Genomic DNA, 16970 nt, shown 5'->3' on the forward strand with positions numbered 1-16970 from the left:
AGTTATAAGACCATAAGATATAGGAGCAGAAGTAGGCCATTCAGCCCATCGAGTCTGCTCCGCCATTCAATCATGGATGATCCTATCCTTCCAGTCATCCCCACTCCCCTGCCTTCTCCCCTTTGATGCCCTGGCTAATCAAGAACCTACCCATCTCTGCCTTAAATGCACCTAATGACTTGGCCTCCACAGCCGCTCGTGGCAACAAATTCCACAGATTTACCACCCTCTGACTAAAGTAATTTCTCTGCAGCTCTGTTCCAAATGGTTGTCCTTCATTCTTGAAGTCATGCCCTCTTGTCATAGACTTCCCTACCATGGAAAATAACTTCGCCATATCTAATCTGTTCAGGCCTTTTAACATTCCGAATGTTTCTATGAGATCCCCCCCTCATTCTCTTGAACTCCAGGGAATACAGCCCAAGAGCTGCTAGATGTTCCTCATATGGTAACCCTTTCATTCCTGGAATCATTCTCGTGAATCTTCTCTGAGCCCTCTCCAACACCAGCATATCCTTTATAAAATAAGGAGCCCAAAACTCCAAGTTATCAGAAATTAAAGAGAGACTTTGAGCAGCGAGGTAAGTGGGCGGAGAACGGCAAATAAAATTTAAATTGAATAAGTGAGGCTTGTTTTTGCGAAGACAAATAAGGGCGGGACTTTCACAGTGAATGGTAGGGCCCTGGAAAATGTTGTAAAATGGAGCGACCTTGCAGTCCAAGTACACAGATCGATGAAAGTGGCATCGCAGGTAGGTAGTAGGGTGGCTGAGGCAGCTTTGGCATGCTGGCTTTCATCAGTAGGCACTGAGTATAGAAGGTGGGATGTTGTGTTGTAATTGGATATGATATTGGTGAGGCCACATTTGGGAAGGGTCTTGGCCCAAAACATCGACTGTACTCTTTTCCATCGATGCAGCCTGGCCTGCTGAGTTCCTCCAGCATTGTGTGTGCATTGCCCGGATTTCCAGCATCTGCAGTCTTTCTCTTGTCTGTGTTTGGAATATTGTGTTCAGTTTTGGTCAGGAAAGATGCCAGTTAGCTGGAAAGTGTGTAGAGAAGACTTGTGAGGATGTTGCTGGGACTTGAGGAACTCAGTTATAGAGAGAGGTTGTTCAGGCTAAGAAGTTATTCAGTGGTGTGTAAGAGAATAAGGGGTGATTTTAGAGACGTTTATAAAGTTTTGGAGCACAAAAAGGGAGAATATGCAGAGACTTTTACCCAACATTGGAGAATTAGTAGCTGGAGGGCATAGGTTTAAGGTGAGAGGGGTAAGATTGAAAGGGACATGAGGGGCAATGGTTTCCACACAGTAATTGGAATGTGTTTCCAGAAGAAGTGTCTGAGGCAGGAACACTTATAAAATATAAAATTGAATTGGACAGGTAGATGGATAGAAAGAGTTTAGAGAGGTATGGGCCAATATAACCAACATCTCGGTCACCATGGACCAGTTGGGCTGTAAGGCCTGTTTCCCTGCTGTATGTCTCGATGAGTTCTAATTCCTCAATAGGTCTTCTGATTTCTTTCAATGTTCTGTTTCATCGTGGGCAAGGACTTAGACCCAGCAAGGATGAGGGTTTCCAGGCCAAGAATTGACTTTATTACTTACATCCTTCATATACGTGAAGAGTAAAAATCTTCACGTTACATCTCCATCTAAATGTGCACTGTGCAATTTAGAGTAATTTATAATAAATATTATGTACAACAGGATAGTCAATATAACATAGAAATACAGTTGTGTCAACACGAATTAATCAGTCTGATGGCCTGGTGGAAGAAGTTGTCCCAGAGCCTGTTGGTCCTGGTTTTTATGCTGTGGTACCATTTCCCAGATGGTAGCAGCTGGAACAGTTTGTGGTTGGAGTGACTCAGGTCCCCAATGATCCTTCAGGCCCTTCTTACACACCTGTCTTTGTAAGTGTCCTGAATAGTGGGAAGTTCACAACTGCAGATGCACTGGGCTGTCCGCAACACTCTCTGCAGAGTTCTGTGATTGAGGGAAGTACAGTTCCCATACCGGGCAGTGATGCAGCCAGTCAGGATGTTCTCAATTGTGCCCCTGTAGAAAGTTCTTAGGATCTGGGGGCCCACAAGCAAACTTCCTCAACCTTCTGAGGTGCTGTTGAACCTTTTTCACCACACAGCTGGTGTGTACAGACCACGTGAGATCCTCGGTGACGTGTATGCCGAGGAATCTAAAGCTGTGCACCCTCTCAACCTTGCTAGGGAAGCTAGCAGATGGTGGAGCTTCCCGGCCTCAGTTGTCCTTGTCCTTCTCTGTGCTGGCTTTGGAGTTGCTGTTGACAACCTGCTGCAATGTATTTGTGTGTCACAGCATTGCCCAGTTACTGCTTTGTTTATACCTAAAGCTGTAGCCCTTCTCCCCGGACTCCTTTTCTTACTCCTAGGATCGATGATGGATGACCCTTCCACCTCCACTCACCAGCAGAATCGCACATTGTCTTACGCAGGGTCAGAGAGGGGTCTCACCTTTAGGAGATAGTTGAGTCGTGCCAGGGCCTCAAGAAATACATCAACCCCTTTGTTTCTGAACTCATAACGGCCAGCAGTGAAGAAATATAGGGTCTTATCCAGATCAAAATCCAAATGGCTAAATAAATCAAAAGAAAGACGGTTAAAATTTAGTATTCACTGCTTGGACAATTAATTTTATTTGCCGCGACTGCAAACTCAGGAGCATTTCCTGCTGCTCAGAGAGCTTGTCTGTCTGAGTGCTGCTGGGATGCGATGGACTGGACCCTACTTCTGCCAGTACAGACACAGTCAAGGGAGGAGTTACAGGCCTGTGGTGGAACTTGCTGGACATAGAGCGATGATTAGAGGGGAAAGTTGAGTAAGATGGAGATAAACAGAGTTGAGGGATGAGGCACGGTGCTGGCCTCAGGAGCTGTCGGTGTGGAGAAAGCTGCTGGTCGGTTTTCCCTGAGAGAGAATGCGGGCCAAGGGTGTGTAGAGTGACTGTGACATGTTGAGTTTGAAGTGGCTTAAGCTCAGTATTTAACAGCACATCTGGCTTTGTGTTAACAGTTTTGAAACCCGTGCAGCAGACGAGCCTTGACAAGCAGGAAAATTTAAACTGTGCCTCCATAGCAAATAAAAAACAGAAAATGGAAAGTGCCGGAAAACAGCAGGTCAGGCAGCATCCGTGGGAAGATCACCCTTCACAACATCCATCAGCTCCAACAAGATTCCGTCACTGGATACATTCCCATTCCCTTCCAGCACTTAACAGGGATCACTCCCTCTGTTACTCCACTGTACTCTTTCTGTCCCCACCAACCACTCGCCGTCATACAGCAGGTTCCCATGTAGCTGCAGACCCTACCCTTTCACCTCCTCTCTTCCCACCACCCCAAGACCAGATGTTCTCCCCAGGTAAAACTTGTATTCTTCTCATTTTGTATTTTCTCATGGAGAGAGATTACAAAAATCTGAGGTGCAAAGGGACTTGGGAGTCCTTGTGCAGGATTCCCTAAAGGTTAACTTGCAGGTTGAGTCGGTGGTGAGGAAGGCAAATGCAATGTCAGCATTCATTTTGAGAGGACTAGAATATAAAAGCAAGGATGTGATGTTGAGACTTTGAGGCACTGGTGAGGCCTCACTCAGAGTACCTTGAGCGTGTTGTTGTTTGAATTTCCAGCATCTGCAGATTTCCTTGTGTTTGCAGAGTATCGTGAGCAGGTTTGGGTCCCTTATCTTAGAAAGGATGTGCTGAAACTGGAGGAGCGTTCAAAGAAGGTTCATGAAAATGATCTGAGGATCAAACAGCTTGTTGTATGAGGAGAATTTGATGGCTCTGGGCCTGTGTTCACCAGAATTCAGAAGAATGAGGGGTGGCCTAATTGAAACCTGTTGAATGGTGAAAGGCTTTGACAGAGAGGATGTGGAGAGGATGTTTCCTGTGGTGGGAGAGTCTAATATCAGAAGGTTCAGCCTCAGAATAGAGTGGTGTCCTTTCTGAATGGAGATGAGGAGGAGTTTCTTTAGCCAGAGAGAATTCTGTGGAATTTGTTGCCACGGGCAGCTGTGGAGACCAAGTCTCGATGTACATTTAAGACAGAGGTTGATAGATTTTTGATTGGTCAGGGCATGAAGGGATATGGGGAGAAGGCAGGAGAACGGGGCGGAGAGGAAAAAATGCATCAGCCATGATAAAGTGGCAGAGCAGACTCGATGGGCCAAATGGCCTAATTCTTCTCCTGTATCTTATGGTCATTCAATGCACTGCATCACAGTGTGGTTTCCTTGACACTGGGGAAACCAAGTGCAGGCTGGGTGATCACACTATGCAGCACCTGTCCTCGTCCATGGAGGACATTTGAATTCACCATTCCATTTTCTCTTTGTCTGTGCCCTCCTGCTCTGTTACACCCAGACCCATGCAAGCCCAGGAAACAACACCTCAACTCCATCTGGGCACAGTGCAGTCTTAATATTGAATTCTAGGTTTATAGAACATAACAACACAGTAAGGCCCTTCAGCCCAGGATGTTGTGCTGACCTTTGATCCTACTCTAAGATCATTCTGACACTTCCCTTCTATGTATCGCTCTCCTTTTTTCTATCACCTATGACAGCTAGTTGAGATTCTGCCTCGGTTTCAGTGACTGGGTTCAATCCTACACTGTAGTACTGTGCGTGGAATGAACATTCCCCCTTTGACCACATCGGTTTCCTCTGGGCACTTTGATTTTACCCATAATGCAAAGGTGCCAGTTGATGGGTTGACTGGCAGCTATACATTGTCCCAGTGTGCAGGCAAGGAGGGAGTTGATTGGAATAAGACTAAAATAGGATTAATGAGGGTCAATGCCAGATTAGGTAGGCTGAAGACCTACGTTTGTGCTAAATTTGACAGCTTGGCTCAATCCCATTCTACAACAAAAGTAAACTACCAACTCACAAATTGTAAACACAAAGTACACTGCAGATGCTGTGGTCAAATCAACAAGTACATGTCCATACACATGTTGGATATATTTCGGATATGTCCATACATGGCCTCTACTGCCATGATGAGGCCAAACTCAGGCTGGAGGAGCAACACCTCGTATACCGTCTGGGTAATCTCCAGCCCCTTGTTATGAACATCGAATTTTCCAACTTACGGTAATTCCCTTCCTCCCCCTTCCCCCATCCCACTTTCACCCTGCCTCCTCTTCTAGCTGCCTATCACCTCTCTCATGATTCTGCCTTCTTCTACTACCCATTGTGCTTCCTCTTACATTCCTCCTTCATCTCTCCTGCCTATCCCCTCCCTGCTTCTCCTCCCCCACCCTTGATCTTTCCTCTGATTGGTTTTCCACCCTTACCCCACCTTCTTTATAGGGCCCCTGCCCCCTCCTTCTTCAGTCCTGATGAAGGGTCTTGGCCCGAAACGTTGACTGCTCGTTTCCACGGATGCTGCCCGACCTGCTGAGTTCATCCAGCTTGTTTGTACGTGTTGATTTAACTCGCAGATTGTACCTGCTCACAGAAACAACAGCACCCACCTTAAAGTTTACAAACTTTAATAACCAAAGGGTACCACAGTAGCATAGTGGAGCATCTGTGGGGGCAGCAGCCATCATTAAGGACCCCCCCCCCATCACCCAGGACATTCCTTCTTCTCATTCCGACCATCAGGAAGGAAGGCACACACTCAACAATTCAGGAACAGCTTCTTCCCTTCTGCCATGAATGGACTTTGAACCCACTAACACTACCTCACTACTATTTTTTCCCTCTTTTTTCTCTTTTTGCACTACTTATTTAATTCAACTTTTAAAATATATATTTACAAAGTTAAATTAATATGTATTTCTTATTATAACTTATATTTTTTATTACTATGTATTGCAATGTACTGCTGCCACAAAACATAAAATTTCACAGCATATGCTGGTGATATTAATCCTGATTTTGATTCTGAAACGAATTAATAAAGGGTATTGGCCCAAGTCATAAAACTGCCATGTACACTACCTCACTATTTTCCACATTCTTTTTGCACTAATTTGTTTTTTAAATATATATTTCTTATTGGCACAGAAGCTGTGTACAAGAAAGACCAGAGTTGTCTCTACTTCCTGAGGAGACTGTGGTTCTTTGGAGTATGCAGGCCTCTCCTTCACGTGTTCTACCAGTCTGTTGTCACCAGTAAAGTCTTCTATACAGTGGTGTGCTGAGGCAATGGCTTCCACACAGGTGATGCCAACAGGCTCAATAAACTGATTAGAAAGGCTGGCTCTGTTACAGGAGTCAAACTGGACACACTGCAGGCTGTGGTAGAACAAAGGACCCTGTGGAAAATCCTGGCAATTCTGGACAATGTTTCTCACCCTCTGCATGCCTCCTTGGTTGAACAGAAGAGCACTTTCAGTAATAGAGTAAAACAACTGTGCTGCTCCAAAGAGTGCTATATGAGGCCATTCTTACCCTCGGCTATTAGGCTCTATAATGAGTCAACATATGGCCAGGGAAGTGATGACCCCTCCCCCCCTGTTAGACTGCTTGAGGTTACTGATTTTTTATTCTTTCTACTTCTCTTCTAATATTTATATCTGTGCATTTGTAATGCTACTGTGACATTGTAATTTCCTCTGGGATCAATAAGTATCTATCAGCCTATCTATCTTATTGTAACTTTATAGAATTTTATTATCAAGTATTGCACTGTACTGCTGCCACGAAACAACAGATTACATGACACATGCCAGTGATATTAAAACTAATTCTATTTCTTATTTTGACATCGACTGTTCATTCCTCACCATGGATGCTGCCTGACCTGCTGAGCAGCATTTTGTGTGTTGCTCAAGATCAGCAGAATCTCTTGCGACACTGAGGTAGGTAGACATTGTGAAAGCACTTGAGAATTTATGTAAAATTATTTTCTGTGAGAACAAGAATCACAAACCAAACTGCCATTCAGAACCAGGTTGTGAACTTGGCAACCAGCCCACTGTTAAACATTCAAAATAAATTACTGCCTTGGACGGGATTGACACGTGGAGCAATGGTTTGAAAGGTCTGCAGTGAAGTCAGGAGAATGGAGATGGACATTTAGAGGAACGCCACAGCTCCACGGAGACAATAACAATAGAAGGGGCCCTCTTACCCATAGAAATGGCCTCGGATAAACTCCTGAATCCGCATCTTGCTTGTGGAATGCAAATTCTGGAACTCATGTATTACAGCGAATCTCTTCAAATTCAATCCATTTGGAGTGACCACATCTGTGGAAAGAAAGGAGAAAGTTATTAACTCAGAGAGTCTGTTTTGGAACAGGAATTTTCAATCAATTCCATGCATAATGGGCACTAATACCAACAACTCTGAGAGGGACTACTTCTGAGACCAACAGCCAAACACGAGCCCAGGCCAAAACCTGCCCAATATGGAGACAGTACCCATCCTGATATTTCTGCATCCCAACCAGTCCCAGATAACCCCAACCTGACAGTGACCTCAACCCAATGATCTGCCAGCCAGGAAAGCTCCAATCTAGCATCACCCATCTCCTCAGTCTAATTAAAGAGACCAATTAAAGGGACTCTTTTGCCCAGGGCTTCTAAACCCATCTATTGCACTTTCCCCCACTGCCACCTAGGAAGTGCATTCCAGGGGCCCATCTCGCACTATGTCCCACTCATCTCTCATCTTAAATAAATGCTTTTAGTATTAAATTTGTTTTGGGCTCCTTATTTTAGAAAGGATATACTGACATTGGAGAGGGTTCAGAGAAGATTCACGAAAATGATTCCAGGAATGAAAGGGTTGCTGTATGAGGAATGTCTAGCAGCTCTGGGGCTGTATTCCCTGGAGTTCAGAAGAATGAGGGGAGACCTCATAGAAACATTGCAAATGTTAAAAGGCCTGAACAGATTAGATATGGCTAAGTTATTTCCTATGGTAGGGGAGTCCAGGACACGACAGCATGACTTCAGGATCCAAGGACGTCCAGTTAGAACAGAGATGCAAAGAAATTATTTTAGTCAGAGGGTGGTAAATCTGTGGAATTTGTTGCCACGAGCGGCTGTGGAGGCCAAGTCATTGGGTGTATTTAAGACAGAGATAAATGGGTTCTTGATTAGCTAGGGCATCAAAGGGTGTGGGGAGAAGGCAGAGGACTGGGGATGACCAGAAAAATAGGATCAGCTCATGATTGAATGGCATAACAGACTCGATGGGCCAAATGGCCCACTTCTGCTCCTATATCTTATAGTCTTATGGTCTAAACATTTTGACCCTAAGAGAAAGATTCTGGCTGCCTATTTAATCAATGCTTGTAGTCTTACAAACTGTTATCAGGTCTCACCTCAGCCACTGCCACTCCAGAGAAAACACCCTAATTTTATCCAACCCCTTCCTTATGGAAGATGCCTTCTAATCCAGGCAGTGTCCTGGTAAATCTCTTCTCAACTCTCCCCTAAGCCTTGACATCCTTCCTGTAATGGGGCAATCAAATGGGATGTATACTCCAGATGTGGTCTAACTAGAGTTTTATAAATCTGCAGCATTGTGATTCTCGAACTCAGAGCTTCAGCTAATAAAGCCTTCCTTACCACTCTATCAACCTATGCAGCTTCTTTCAGGGACCTATAGGCTTGGACCCCAAAATTACTCTGTGCATCAACACTATTAAGGGTCCAGTTGTTAACTCTGTATTGTCCCTTTACATTAGATTGCTCAAACTGCAACACTTTGTAGTTGACCAGATTAAACTCTATCTGTCAATTTCCTGCCTATATCTGCAGCTTATCTACATCTTTTACACTATCCGCACTACCAGCTGTCCTGGTATCATCAGCGAACTTATGCTTTCATCCAGGTCATTTCTATGCAGTTTATGATAATAAATGGGGTGGAGATATGTCTTTACCAAAGGAGGTGTAAGGTGCTCCTTCCATCCGCTAGCCTGCGGGTAACCATTGGACAAGGTATAGTACCTGCTTAACACCCCTCACCCCCGCCCCCTGCCCCACCGATCAGGGTCATGTGAAGCCATGGGAGGAGGTGGTGAATGGTCGTATGAGCAATCGGTGCACATCATAGGTCCTGGTTATGCAACCACTGACGCCAGGCAGACAATCGCTGAAGAGTATCGATAATGTCTGGAGTCACCCGTCTTGCAAAGACACCGCCCAATGGTAAACCACTTCTGTAGAAAAAGTTGCCTAGGACAATCATGGTCAAGGAAAGACCATGATCGTCCACGCCATATGAAATGGCACGTAATGAATGAAGGATATCATTAACAGCAGAGATCCCAGTATGGACCATGTGTTGGCGCATGGCCAAGTGGTTAAGGCTGTGGGCTAATGATCTGAAGGTTGTTAGTTCGAGCCGAGGCCGAGGCAGCATGTGTGTCCTTGAGCAAGGCCCTTACCACACACTGCTCCTGCACGTTTATAGCCCAGTGGCGGTGGTTGGTGCAGTACGGACAAGACAAGATCATTAGTCACAACCAGAATAAATCCCATTTAACACTTCTCTCTTCTACGGGCATGCAAATTTGAAATCTAAATGGCAAAGTCACTGTGGATCCAATGAATCCTAATATTCTAGATGAGCCTCCCATGAAGGAGCTTGTCAAATGCCCTACTAAAATACATGTAGACAACATTCACAGGTCTTTTGCTATCAATCACCTTCTCAAAAAACACAAGGCAGTAAGACGTGACCTACCACACACAAAGCCATGCTGACTGTCCTTTGTTAGGCCATAGTTTTCCAAATACTCATAAATCTAATCTATATGAATGATCTCCCATAGCTTCCCTATCACTGACATGAGACTTGCCGGTCTGTGGTTTCCAGGATAATCTCTATTTCCTTTCCTGAATATAGTAGCTACTCACCAGTCAACTGGGACTTTGTACATGGAAACAGAGACCAGAAAATCATGTCAAAGCCCCTACAATCTCATCTCTTACCTCTCTCAATATTGTGGGTTATATCCCATTTGGCCCTGGGGACTTAACCATCTTAATTTTCTTTAAAAGACTCAACACTATCTCCATCTTTATCTCAAAATACCATAGAACATGGCATTTCCTTCACACTCATCTCTACCCTCCATGTCCTTTTCCTAGGTAAACACTGATGCAAGCTATTAATTCAGGACCTCATCCATATCCTCTGCCTCCACGTACATGCTCCCTCTATTCTTGATGTTCCTACCCACTCCTTAGTCATCCTTCTGTGGCTCGATGTACGTGCAGAATGCTTTGACATTCCCTTTTAATCTGAATTGCCAAGGGCTTTCATGACCCCTCCTGGGTCTCCTAATTCCCTCTCTGAGTTCTTTTCTATCTTCTTTATAATCCTCCAGAGCTTTGTTCAATTTTAGCCTCCTAAGCCTTACCTAAGTTTCCATTTTCTTCTTGAAAATTCACTATTTTCTCATAATCCAAGGTTCTGTTACTTTGCTGTACTTGTCTTCCCTTCTGTCTGGTACACATCTGTCCTGTACTCTGTGCAGATGGTCCTTCAACACCCTCCACGTGTCAAATTATAAACTCGCCCATAAACAGCGGTTCCCAATTCACATTCCCTAGTCCCTGCCTAATACTCTCGTACTTTGCCTTGCTTGAAATTAACACTCTCCTGCAGGTTCTGTATTTATCTTTGTCTTCAGACTTAGGGAATTGTGGTCACTGTTATCTAATTGCCCTCCACTTTAAGGTTCAGTCACCTGGCTAGGTGCAATGTCTACTCCTCTTTTTTGGTATATCTACATATTGATTTAAGAAACCCTCCTAGATGCAACATTTAAAAAGCTCTTGCATTATGGAGGACCCAATCTACAGTATATTAGGGAAGCTGGAGTCACCCACTGCCACAACCCTGTCGATTTTGCATCTTTCTCTAAACTGATATATTATCTATTTTTCCATGTTCCAGTGGCTCAGTGGTATAATCCCATCAGAGTGATTGCATCTTTCTTAATTTTTTGCTCTAACCATATAGATTCAGCTTGATGACCCGTCTGAGTGCAGCTGTGAATTTGTCTCCGATTAATAGTGCATCTCCCCTCCTTACTTTTAGCTCTGTCATTTGTAAATCAGTTAAACAGTGGCGCATTAAGTATCCAGCGCTGACTTTCTCTTAATCAAGTTTCTATAAAGGCTTTGAGACCACAGTCTTGAAGTTGGAGCTGAGGGCTACATTTCAACACAGGGTGACAGATGTTACTCACGGGGTTTGCATTTCAGCAGATGTTCTGCCTCCACGGCTGTGATCTCCGACACTGTGGTGAAGACATGAGTACAATGGACAGCTGCACGCTCTAGGCAATATCGATGGTAAATCTGCCTCTCACCTGCCTCACGGTCTACATCAAACTGAAATAGACACTATCATAGCATGAACAGCAGAAACTCCAAATGCTGGAAATCTGAGATTAGAAATGCGAGACACTGGAAACACGCAGCAGGTCAGACAGCATCTGTGGAGCTGTTTGCTTCAGGAGAGACTCAAGAATGTGCAAAAGAAACAAATGCTTGCCTCTCATTGGCGCCCCTCAATCTAACAGTCGGTAACCATCCAAAACCGTTGCACAGACACCTCTTACTGTGCGACTGAACAACAAAGCGTTCCCAGAAAAGAAAGAGGAACCCGAGCAAGACAGACAGAGGTCGAAGGTTTGTTTCTCCTGTTTCTCATCCATAGACGCTGACTGACCAGCTGCTTGCTTCTCCCTCCACAGATACTGACTGATGTGAGAGGGGATTTAAATAGGCCTTGTGAAAACAGGTGACAATGGTCTTTATTAGAAATTGCTTGAGTTGATTGGACTAAAGCATTGACCAGTGACCAATTACTGAGATCAAAAGCTTGAGAGGATGGAATTCACAGGCTCACTGGTCAAGTATTAAAGGCAGTGACTCATGGTAGCTTTTTTTTTTAACTCTGACCAGCAACCAATCAGCATTTGGGAATGATTAGCAAGAACAAATTAAAGGAAGGCGGGGCAAGCAGAATGGCCATTGTCACAGTGGCTATCATTGGAGTGGACAGAGTTAGAGTGGAGATTTTGAGGCTTTAGCGAGGAGAGGCTTCAGCCAAAGAAGGTAGAGTTTTCTCCCCTTCTTTATGTTTGCTCAGTTTGGACAGTAGAGATGCCAGTCAGGATAGTGGAATGGTCTTGCAGGATGTGGGGAGGCAGGGAGACCTCCAGTGTCCCTGACGAGCACATCAGCAAGAAGTGCATCTACCTGCAGCTTCTAACAATCCATGTCAAGGAGCTGGAGCTGGATAGATAGGACATATGGAGAGGTAGTTACAACCAAGGTGCAGGACACAGGAAACTGGGTGACAGTCAGGAAGGGGAAAGGGATTAAACAGCTAATGCATAGTACACCTGTGGCCATCCCCCTCAACAAACATATCACTTTGAATACTGTTGGTGGGGGAATGACCTAGAAGAGGAAAGTCACAGCGATCAAGTTTCTGGCACTGAGTCTGGCTCTGTGAGTCAGAAGGGAAAGGGTGCGAAGAGGCGAGCTGTCACCAGAAAGGAGGCCAGGACCAGGTAGATTATACAGTTTAACATGTGGCCAAGGATTTGGTGTAGGAGGGAGGGCACAAGATTTTTGGATCATTGCACTCTCTTCCAGGGAAGTTGGGACCTATACAGAAGGGACGGTTTGCACCGTAACTAGAGGGGGGGACTAATACCCTAGTGGGAAGATTTGCCAATGCTGTACGGTTGAGACTTGAACTGGCAGCTCAATATTTCGGGGGTCTGTTGCTCTAGACTTGACAGAGAAGGAGGGATTAAAGGAAGATGGGTGACATTACTAGTCAGGGAAATGTCACGGCAGTGCTGTCAGAATACACTGGAGAGCTCATTTAGAGAAGCGTTATGCATGGAACTGACAGATAAGAATGGTAGGACCACGTTAATGGGGCTATATTGCAGGCAACCCAGGAGCCTGAGGGATTTAGAGGAACGAATTTGTAAAAATATCACAGACTGTTGCAAGAAACATAAGGTTGTTATAGTAGGTGAATTTAGCTTTCCACGTGTTGACTGGGAATCCCATACTGTAAAAGGACTAGATGGGATAGAACTTGTCAGATTTGTTCAGGAAAGTTTCCTTAATCAGTACGTCGAAGCCCAATGAGAGAGCATGCGATACTTGATCTCCTATTAGGGAATGAGACAGGGCAGGTGACACAAGTTTGTGCAGGGGAACACTTTGCATCTAGATTCTAAATTGGAGAAAGGGCAATTTTGGTGGTATCAGAAATGTGTGGATTGGTACACGCTCTTCTCTGGCAAAGGCATACTTGGTAAACGGGAGGCCTTTAAAATCGAAATTTTGAGATTGCAAAGCTTGTATGTGCCTGTAAGAATGAAAATGTAGGGAACCTTGGTTTTCAAGATATATTGAAGTCTTAGTTAAGAGTAAAAAGAAGGTGCATAGCAGGTATTGGCTTGTAGGAAAAAATGAGGTGATTATGGAGTACAAGAAATGCAAGAGAACACTTAAGAAATAAATCATGAGGTCTCCTAGAAGGCAAACAAGAGAAAATCTGCAGAGGCTGGAAATCTGAGCAACACACACAAAATGCCGGAGGAACTCAGCAGGCCAGGCAGCATCTATGGAAAAAAGTACAGTCAATGTTTTGGGCCGAAACCCTTCGGCAGGACTTATAAGAAGGCATGAGGTTGCTCTAGCAGACAAGGTGAAGGAGAATCTTAAGGGATTCTACAAATACGTTAAGAGCAAGAGTAAAGGACAAAATTGGTTCTCTGGAAGATCAGAATGGTAAACCAAAACAGGTGGGGGAAATCTTAAATATTTTTTGCATCTGTATTTACTCAGGAAATGGACGCAGAGTCTATAAAAGTGAAGTAAAGTGGCACTAACTTCATGGATCTTGTACAGGTTGCAGAGGGAGAAGCAAATCAGGGTGGATGACAACCCTATAGGAGGCAAGTGCAGAAATTGTCAGGACCCAGCATAGATACTTAAATCATCCTTAGTGACAGGAGATTTACCACAGGATTGGAGGATAGCCAATGTTGTTCCAATGTTTAAGAAAGGCTCTAAATGTAAATTTTCAGCGGGTGAGTCTGTCATCAGTTGTGGGAAAGTTATTGGAAGGTATTCTAAAGGATTGGATATAAAAGTATTTGAATATACATGGACTGATTAAAGACAGTGCGTGATTAAGGCTTTGTGTGTGGTAGGTCATGTCTAACCAATCTTACGGAGTTTAAGAGCAAGTTACCAAGAAAGTAGATGAAGGCAAGGCAGTGGATGTTGTCTACATGAACTTTGGCAAAGCATTTGACAAGGTCCCACATGAGAGGTTGGTCAAGAAGGTTGTGTCATTCGGCATTCAAAATGGGGTAGTAAATTGGATTAGACATTGGCTTTGTGGGAGAAGCTGGAGAGTGGTAGAATATGTTTGCCTCTCTGACTGGAGGTCTGTGACTAGTAGAGTGCTGTAGTGATCGGTGCTGGGTCCATTATTGTTTGTCATCTATATCAATGATCCGGATGATAACGTGGTTAACTGGATCAGCAAATTTGTGCATGATACCAAGATTGGTGGTATAGTGGACAGCAAGGAAGGCTATCATGGCTTGTAGAAGGACCTGCATCAGCTGGGAAGATGGGCTAAACATAGCAGATGGAATTTAATGCAGACAAGTGTGAGATGATGCACTGCAGTAGGACCATCCAGGGTAGGTCAAACACAGTGAACAGTAGGACATTGAGGAGTGTGGAGGAAGAAAGGGATCTCGGAATAGAGGTCCGTAATTCATTGAAAGTGGTGTCACAAAGAGATGTTGTATAAGACATTGGTGAGGTGTAGTTTGGAGTATTGTGTGCAGTTTTGGTCACCTACCTACAGGAAAGGTGTAAGCAACATTGAAAGAGCACAGAGGAAATTTACAAGGATGTTGCTGGCTCTGGAGAATCTGAGTTATCAGTAAAGATTGAATAGGTTAGGACTTTATTCCTTAAAATGTAGAAGATTGAAAGGAGATTTGATAGCGGTATACAAAATTATGAGGAGTCCAGCTAGGGTAAGTGCAAGCAGGGTTATTCCACTGAGGCTGGGTGGGACTACAACCAGAGGTCATAGGTTAAGGGTGAAAGCTGAAAAGTTTAAGGGCAACATGAGGGGAAACTTCTTCACTCAGAGGGTTGTGAGAGTGTGGAATGAGCCGCCAGCAGAAGTGCTGCATGCGAGCTTGATTTCAAAGTTTAACTGAAGTTTGGATAGGTATATTGATAGTAAGGGTATGGATGGCTGTGATCCCACTGCAGGTTGATGGGAATAGGCAGCTTAAATGGTTATGGCACAGACTAGATGGGCCGAAGGGCTTGTTTAAGTGCTATACTTCTATAAAGAGAAGAATATTGAAAATGACAGAGAACTTGTCTCACAGACACATCAATTATCTGTGATAAATGAACGCTACTGAAGCTGCTGTCAGGCTGGATTCCCCAGAGATTGCTTTATGGATCACACCTTTCACTGCAGAATGAACAGCCTGCATTTAGAGTTGAAGGCTGGATGTCAAAAGCTCTGTAATCAGAGTGGAGAGGACAAGATGATGACTGTCAGTTCACATTGACTCTGTACCTGGGCCACCCACTCCGTCTCTTCCCAGCACCAGCTGAGGTTTCGCTGAGATTATCACCGTCAGCAGTGTCGTGGCTCTGTCAGTACCGTCACTACCAATCCAAGGTCCTTGGGGAGTGTTGTCGAAGAAAGGGACAGTTTGGAATAAATAGACGGTTCCTGAGAGTGGCAATACAAGTAGACAAGATGGTGAAGAAGGCATTTAGCACACTATCCTTCATTGGTCAGAGCCCTGAGTATAAGAGTTGGGAGGTTCTGGTGCAGTTGTACGAGATCTTGGTGAGGCTGCACTTACTGTGTTCAATGTTGCCTTTTTATTTGGAAATATATCATTAAACTGGAAAGAGTGCAAAGAAGAGCCATGGACTGAGGGCTTGAGTTTAGGGGGAGAGTGGCAAACGAGCATTTTATTTCTTGGAGTGTAGGAATCCGAGGGTGACTTTATAGAAGTCTGTAAAATTATGAGGGGGATGGATTCTCCCAGGGAAAGGAAATCAAAAACAAGAAGGCACAGAATTAATTTCAGAAACTTAAGAGAGATCTGAGGGGCAACTTCTTCAAGCAGTGGCTGGTGAGTATATGGAATGAGAAAATCTGCAGATGCAAGAAATACGAGAACACACACACAATGCTGGAGAAACTCAGCAGGCTTCCTCTGGCATTTTGTGTGTTGATATGATACGAGCAGTCAGGAAGTGGCAGAGGCAAGTACCATAACAACTTTCAAAAGACAGATGGGCAAGTACATGGATAGGAAATGTTTAGAGGAATGTGGTCACCTGAGACAACATGGATGAGTTGGGCCAAAGGGCCTGTTTCAGTACTGTATAACTCTACGATTCCATCACTGAGATCCTTCCTTCCCCCTCCGTCTGCCCTTTTCTCTGCAGCTGTAACCATCATTTGTGCCTTTGTTACCTGGAGCTGACCATTCCAGTCACCCTTCTCCTGCCCTCCACCTCCAGAGGAGCTGCCGCCCTGCCCTCTAACTCCATCACCATCTACCCACCTTATTCCTCTCCTCACTGATCCCCATCACCCCTCTGAGCTGGATCCCTGCCCTAATCATCTCTATCTTTCAGATATTCTTAAAAAGCCACATCTTCGGATGACTCATGTTGGAGGAACAACACCTTATATACCGGCTGGGTAGCCTCCAATCTGATGGCATGAACATTGACTTCTCTAACTTCCGTTAATGCCCCTCCTCCCCTTCTTACCCCATCCCTGACATATTTAGTTGTTTGTTTTTTTTCTCTCTCTCTCTCTGCCCTTCACCCTGCCTGTTCTCCATCTCCCTCTGGTGCTCCCCCCCTTTCTTTCTCCCGAGGCCTCCGGTCCCAAGATCC

General features: G+C 44.6%; 1 protein-coding gene across 1 annotated transcript in view; it reads right to left on the reverse strand.

Annotated features, from left to right (window-relative positions):
* LOC132383104 (glycogen [starch] synthase, muscle-like) overlaps window positions 1–16970 on the reverse strand; it is an 84557-nt gene that overhangs the window by 55256 nt on the left and 12331 nt on the right. The window contains exons 5-7 of the mRNA XM_059953900.1: window positions 11210–11354; window positions 7127–7244; window positions 2497–2617 (exon numbers count right to left, since the gene is read on the reverse strand). Coding sequence (XP_059809883.1) covers window positions 2497–2617; window positions 7127–7244; window positions 11210–11354 — 384 coding nt within the window. The remainder of the gene's footprint in view (window positions 1–2496; window positions 2618–7126; window positions 7245–11209; window positions 11355–16970) is intronic.

This window comes from Hypanus sabinus, chromosome 29, assembly GCF_030144855.1.
Source record: "Hypanus sabinus isolate sHypSab1 chromosome 29, sHypSab1.hap1, whole genome shotgun sequence".
In the NCBI taxonomy this organism is placed as follows: Eukaryota; Metazoa; Chordata; class Chondrichthyes; order Myliobatiformes; family Dasyatidae; genus Hypanus; species Hypanus sabinus.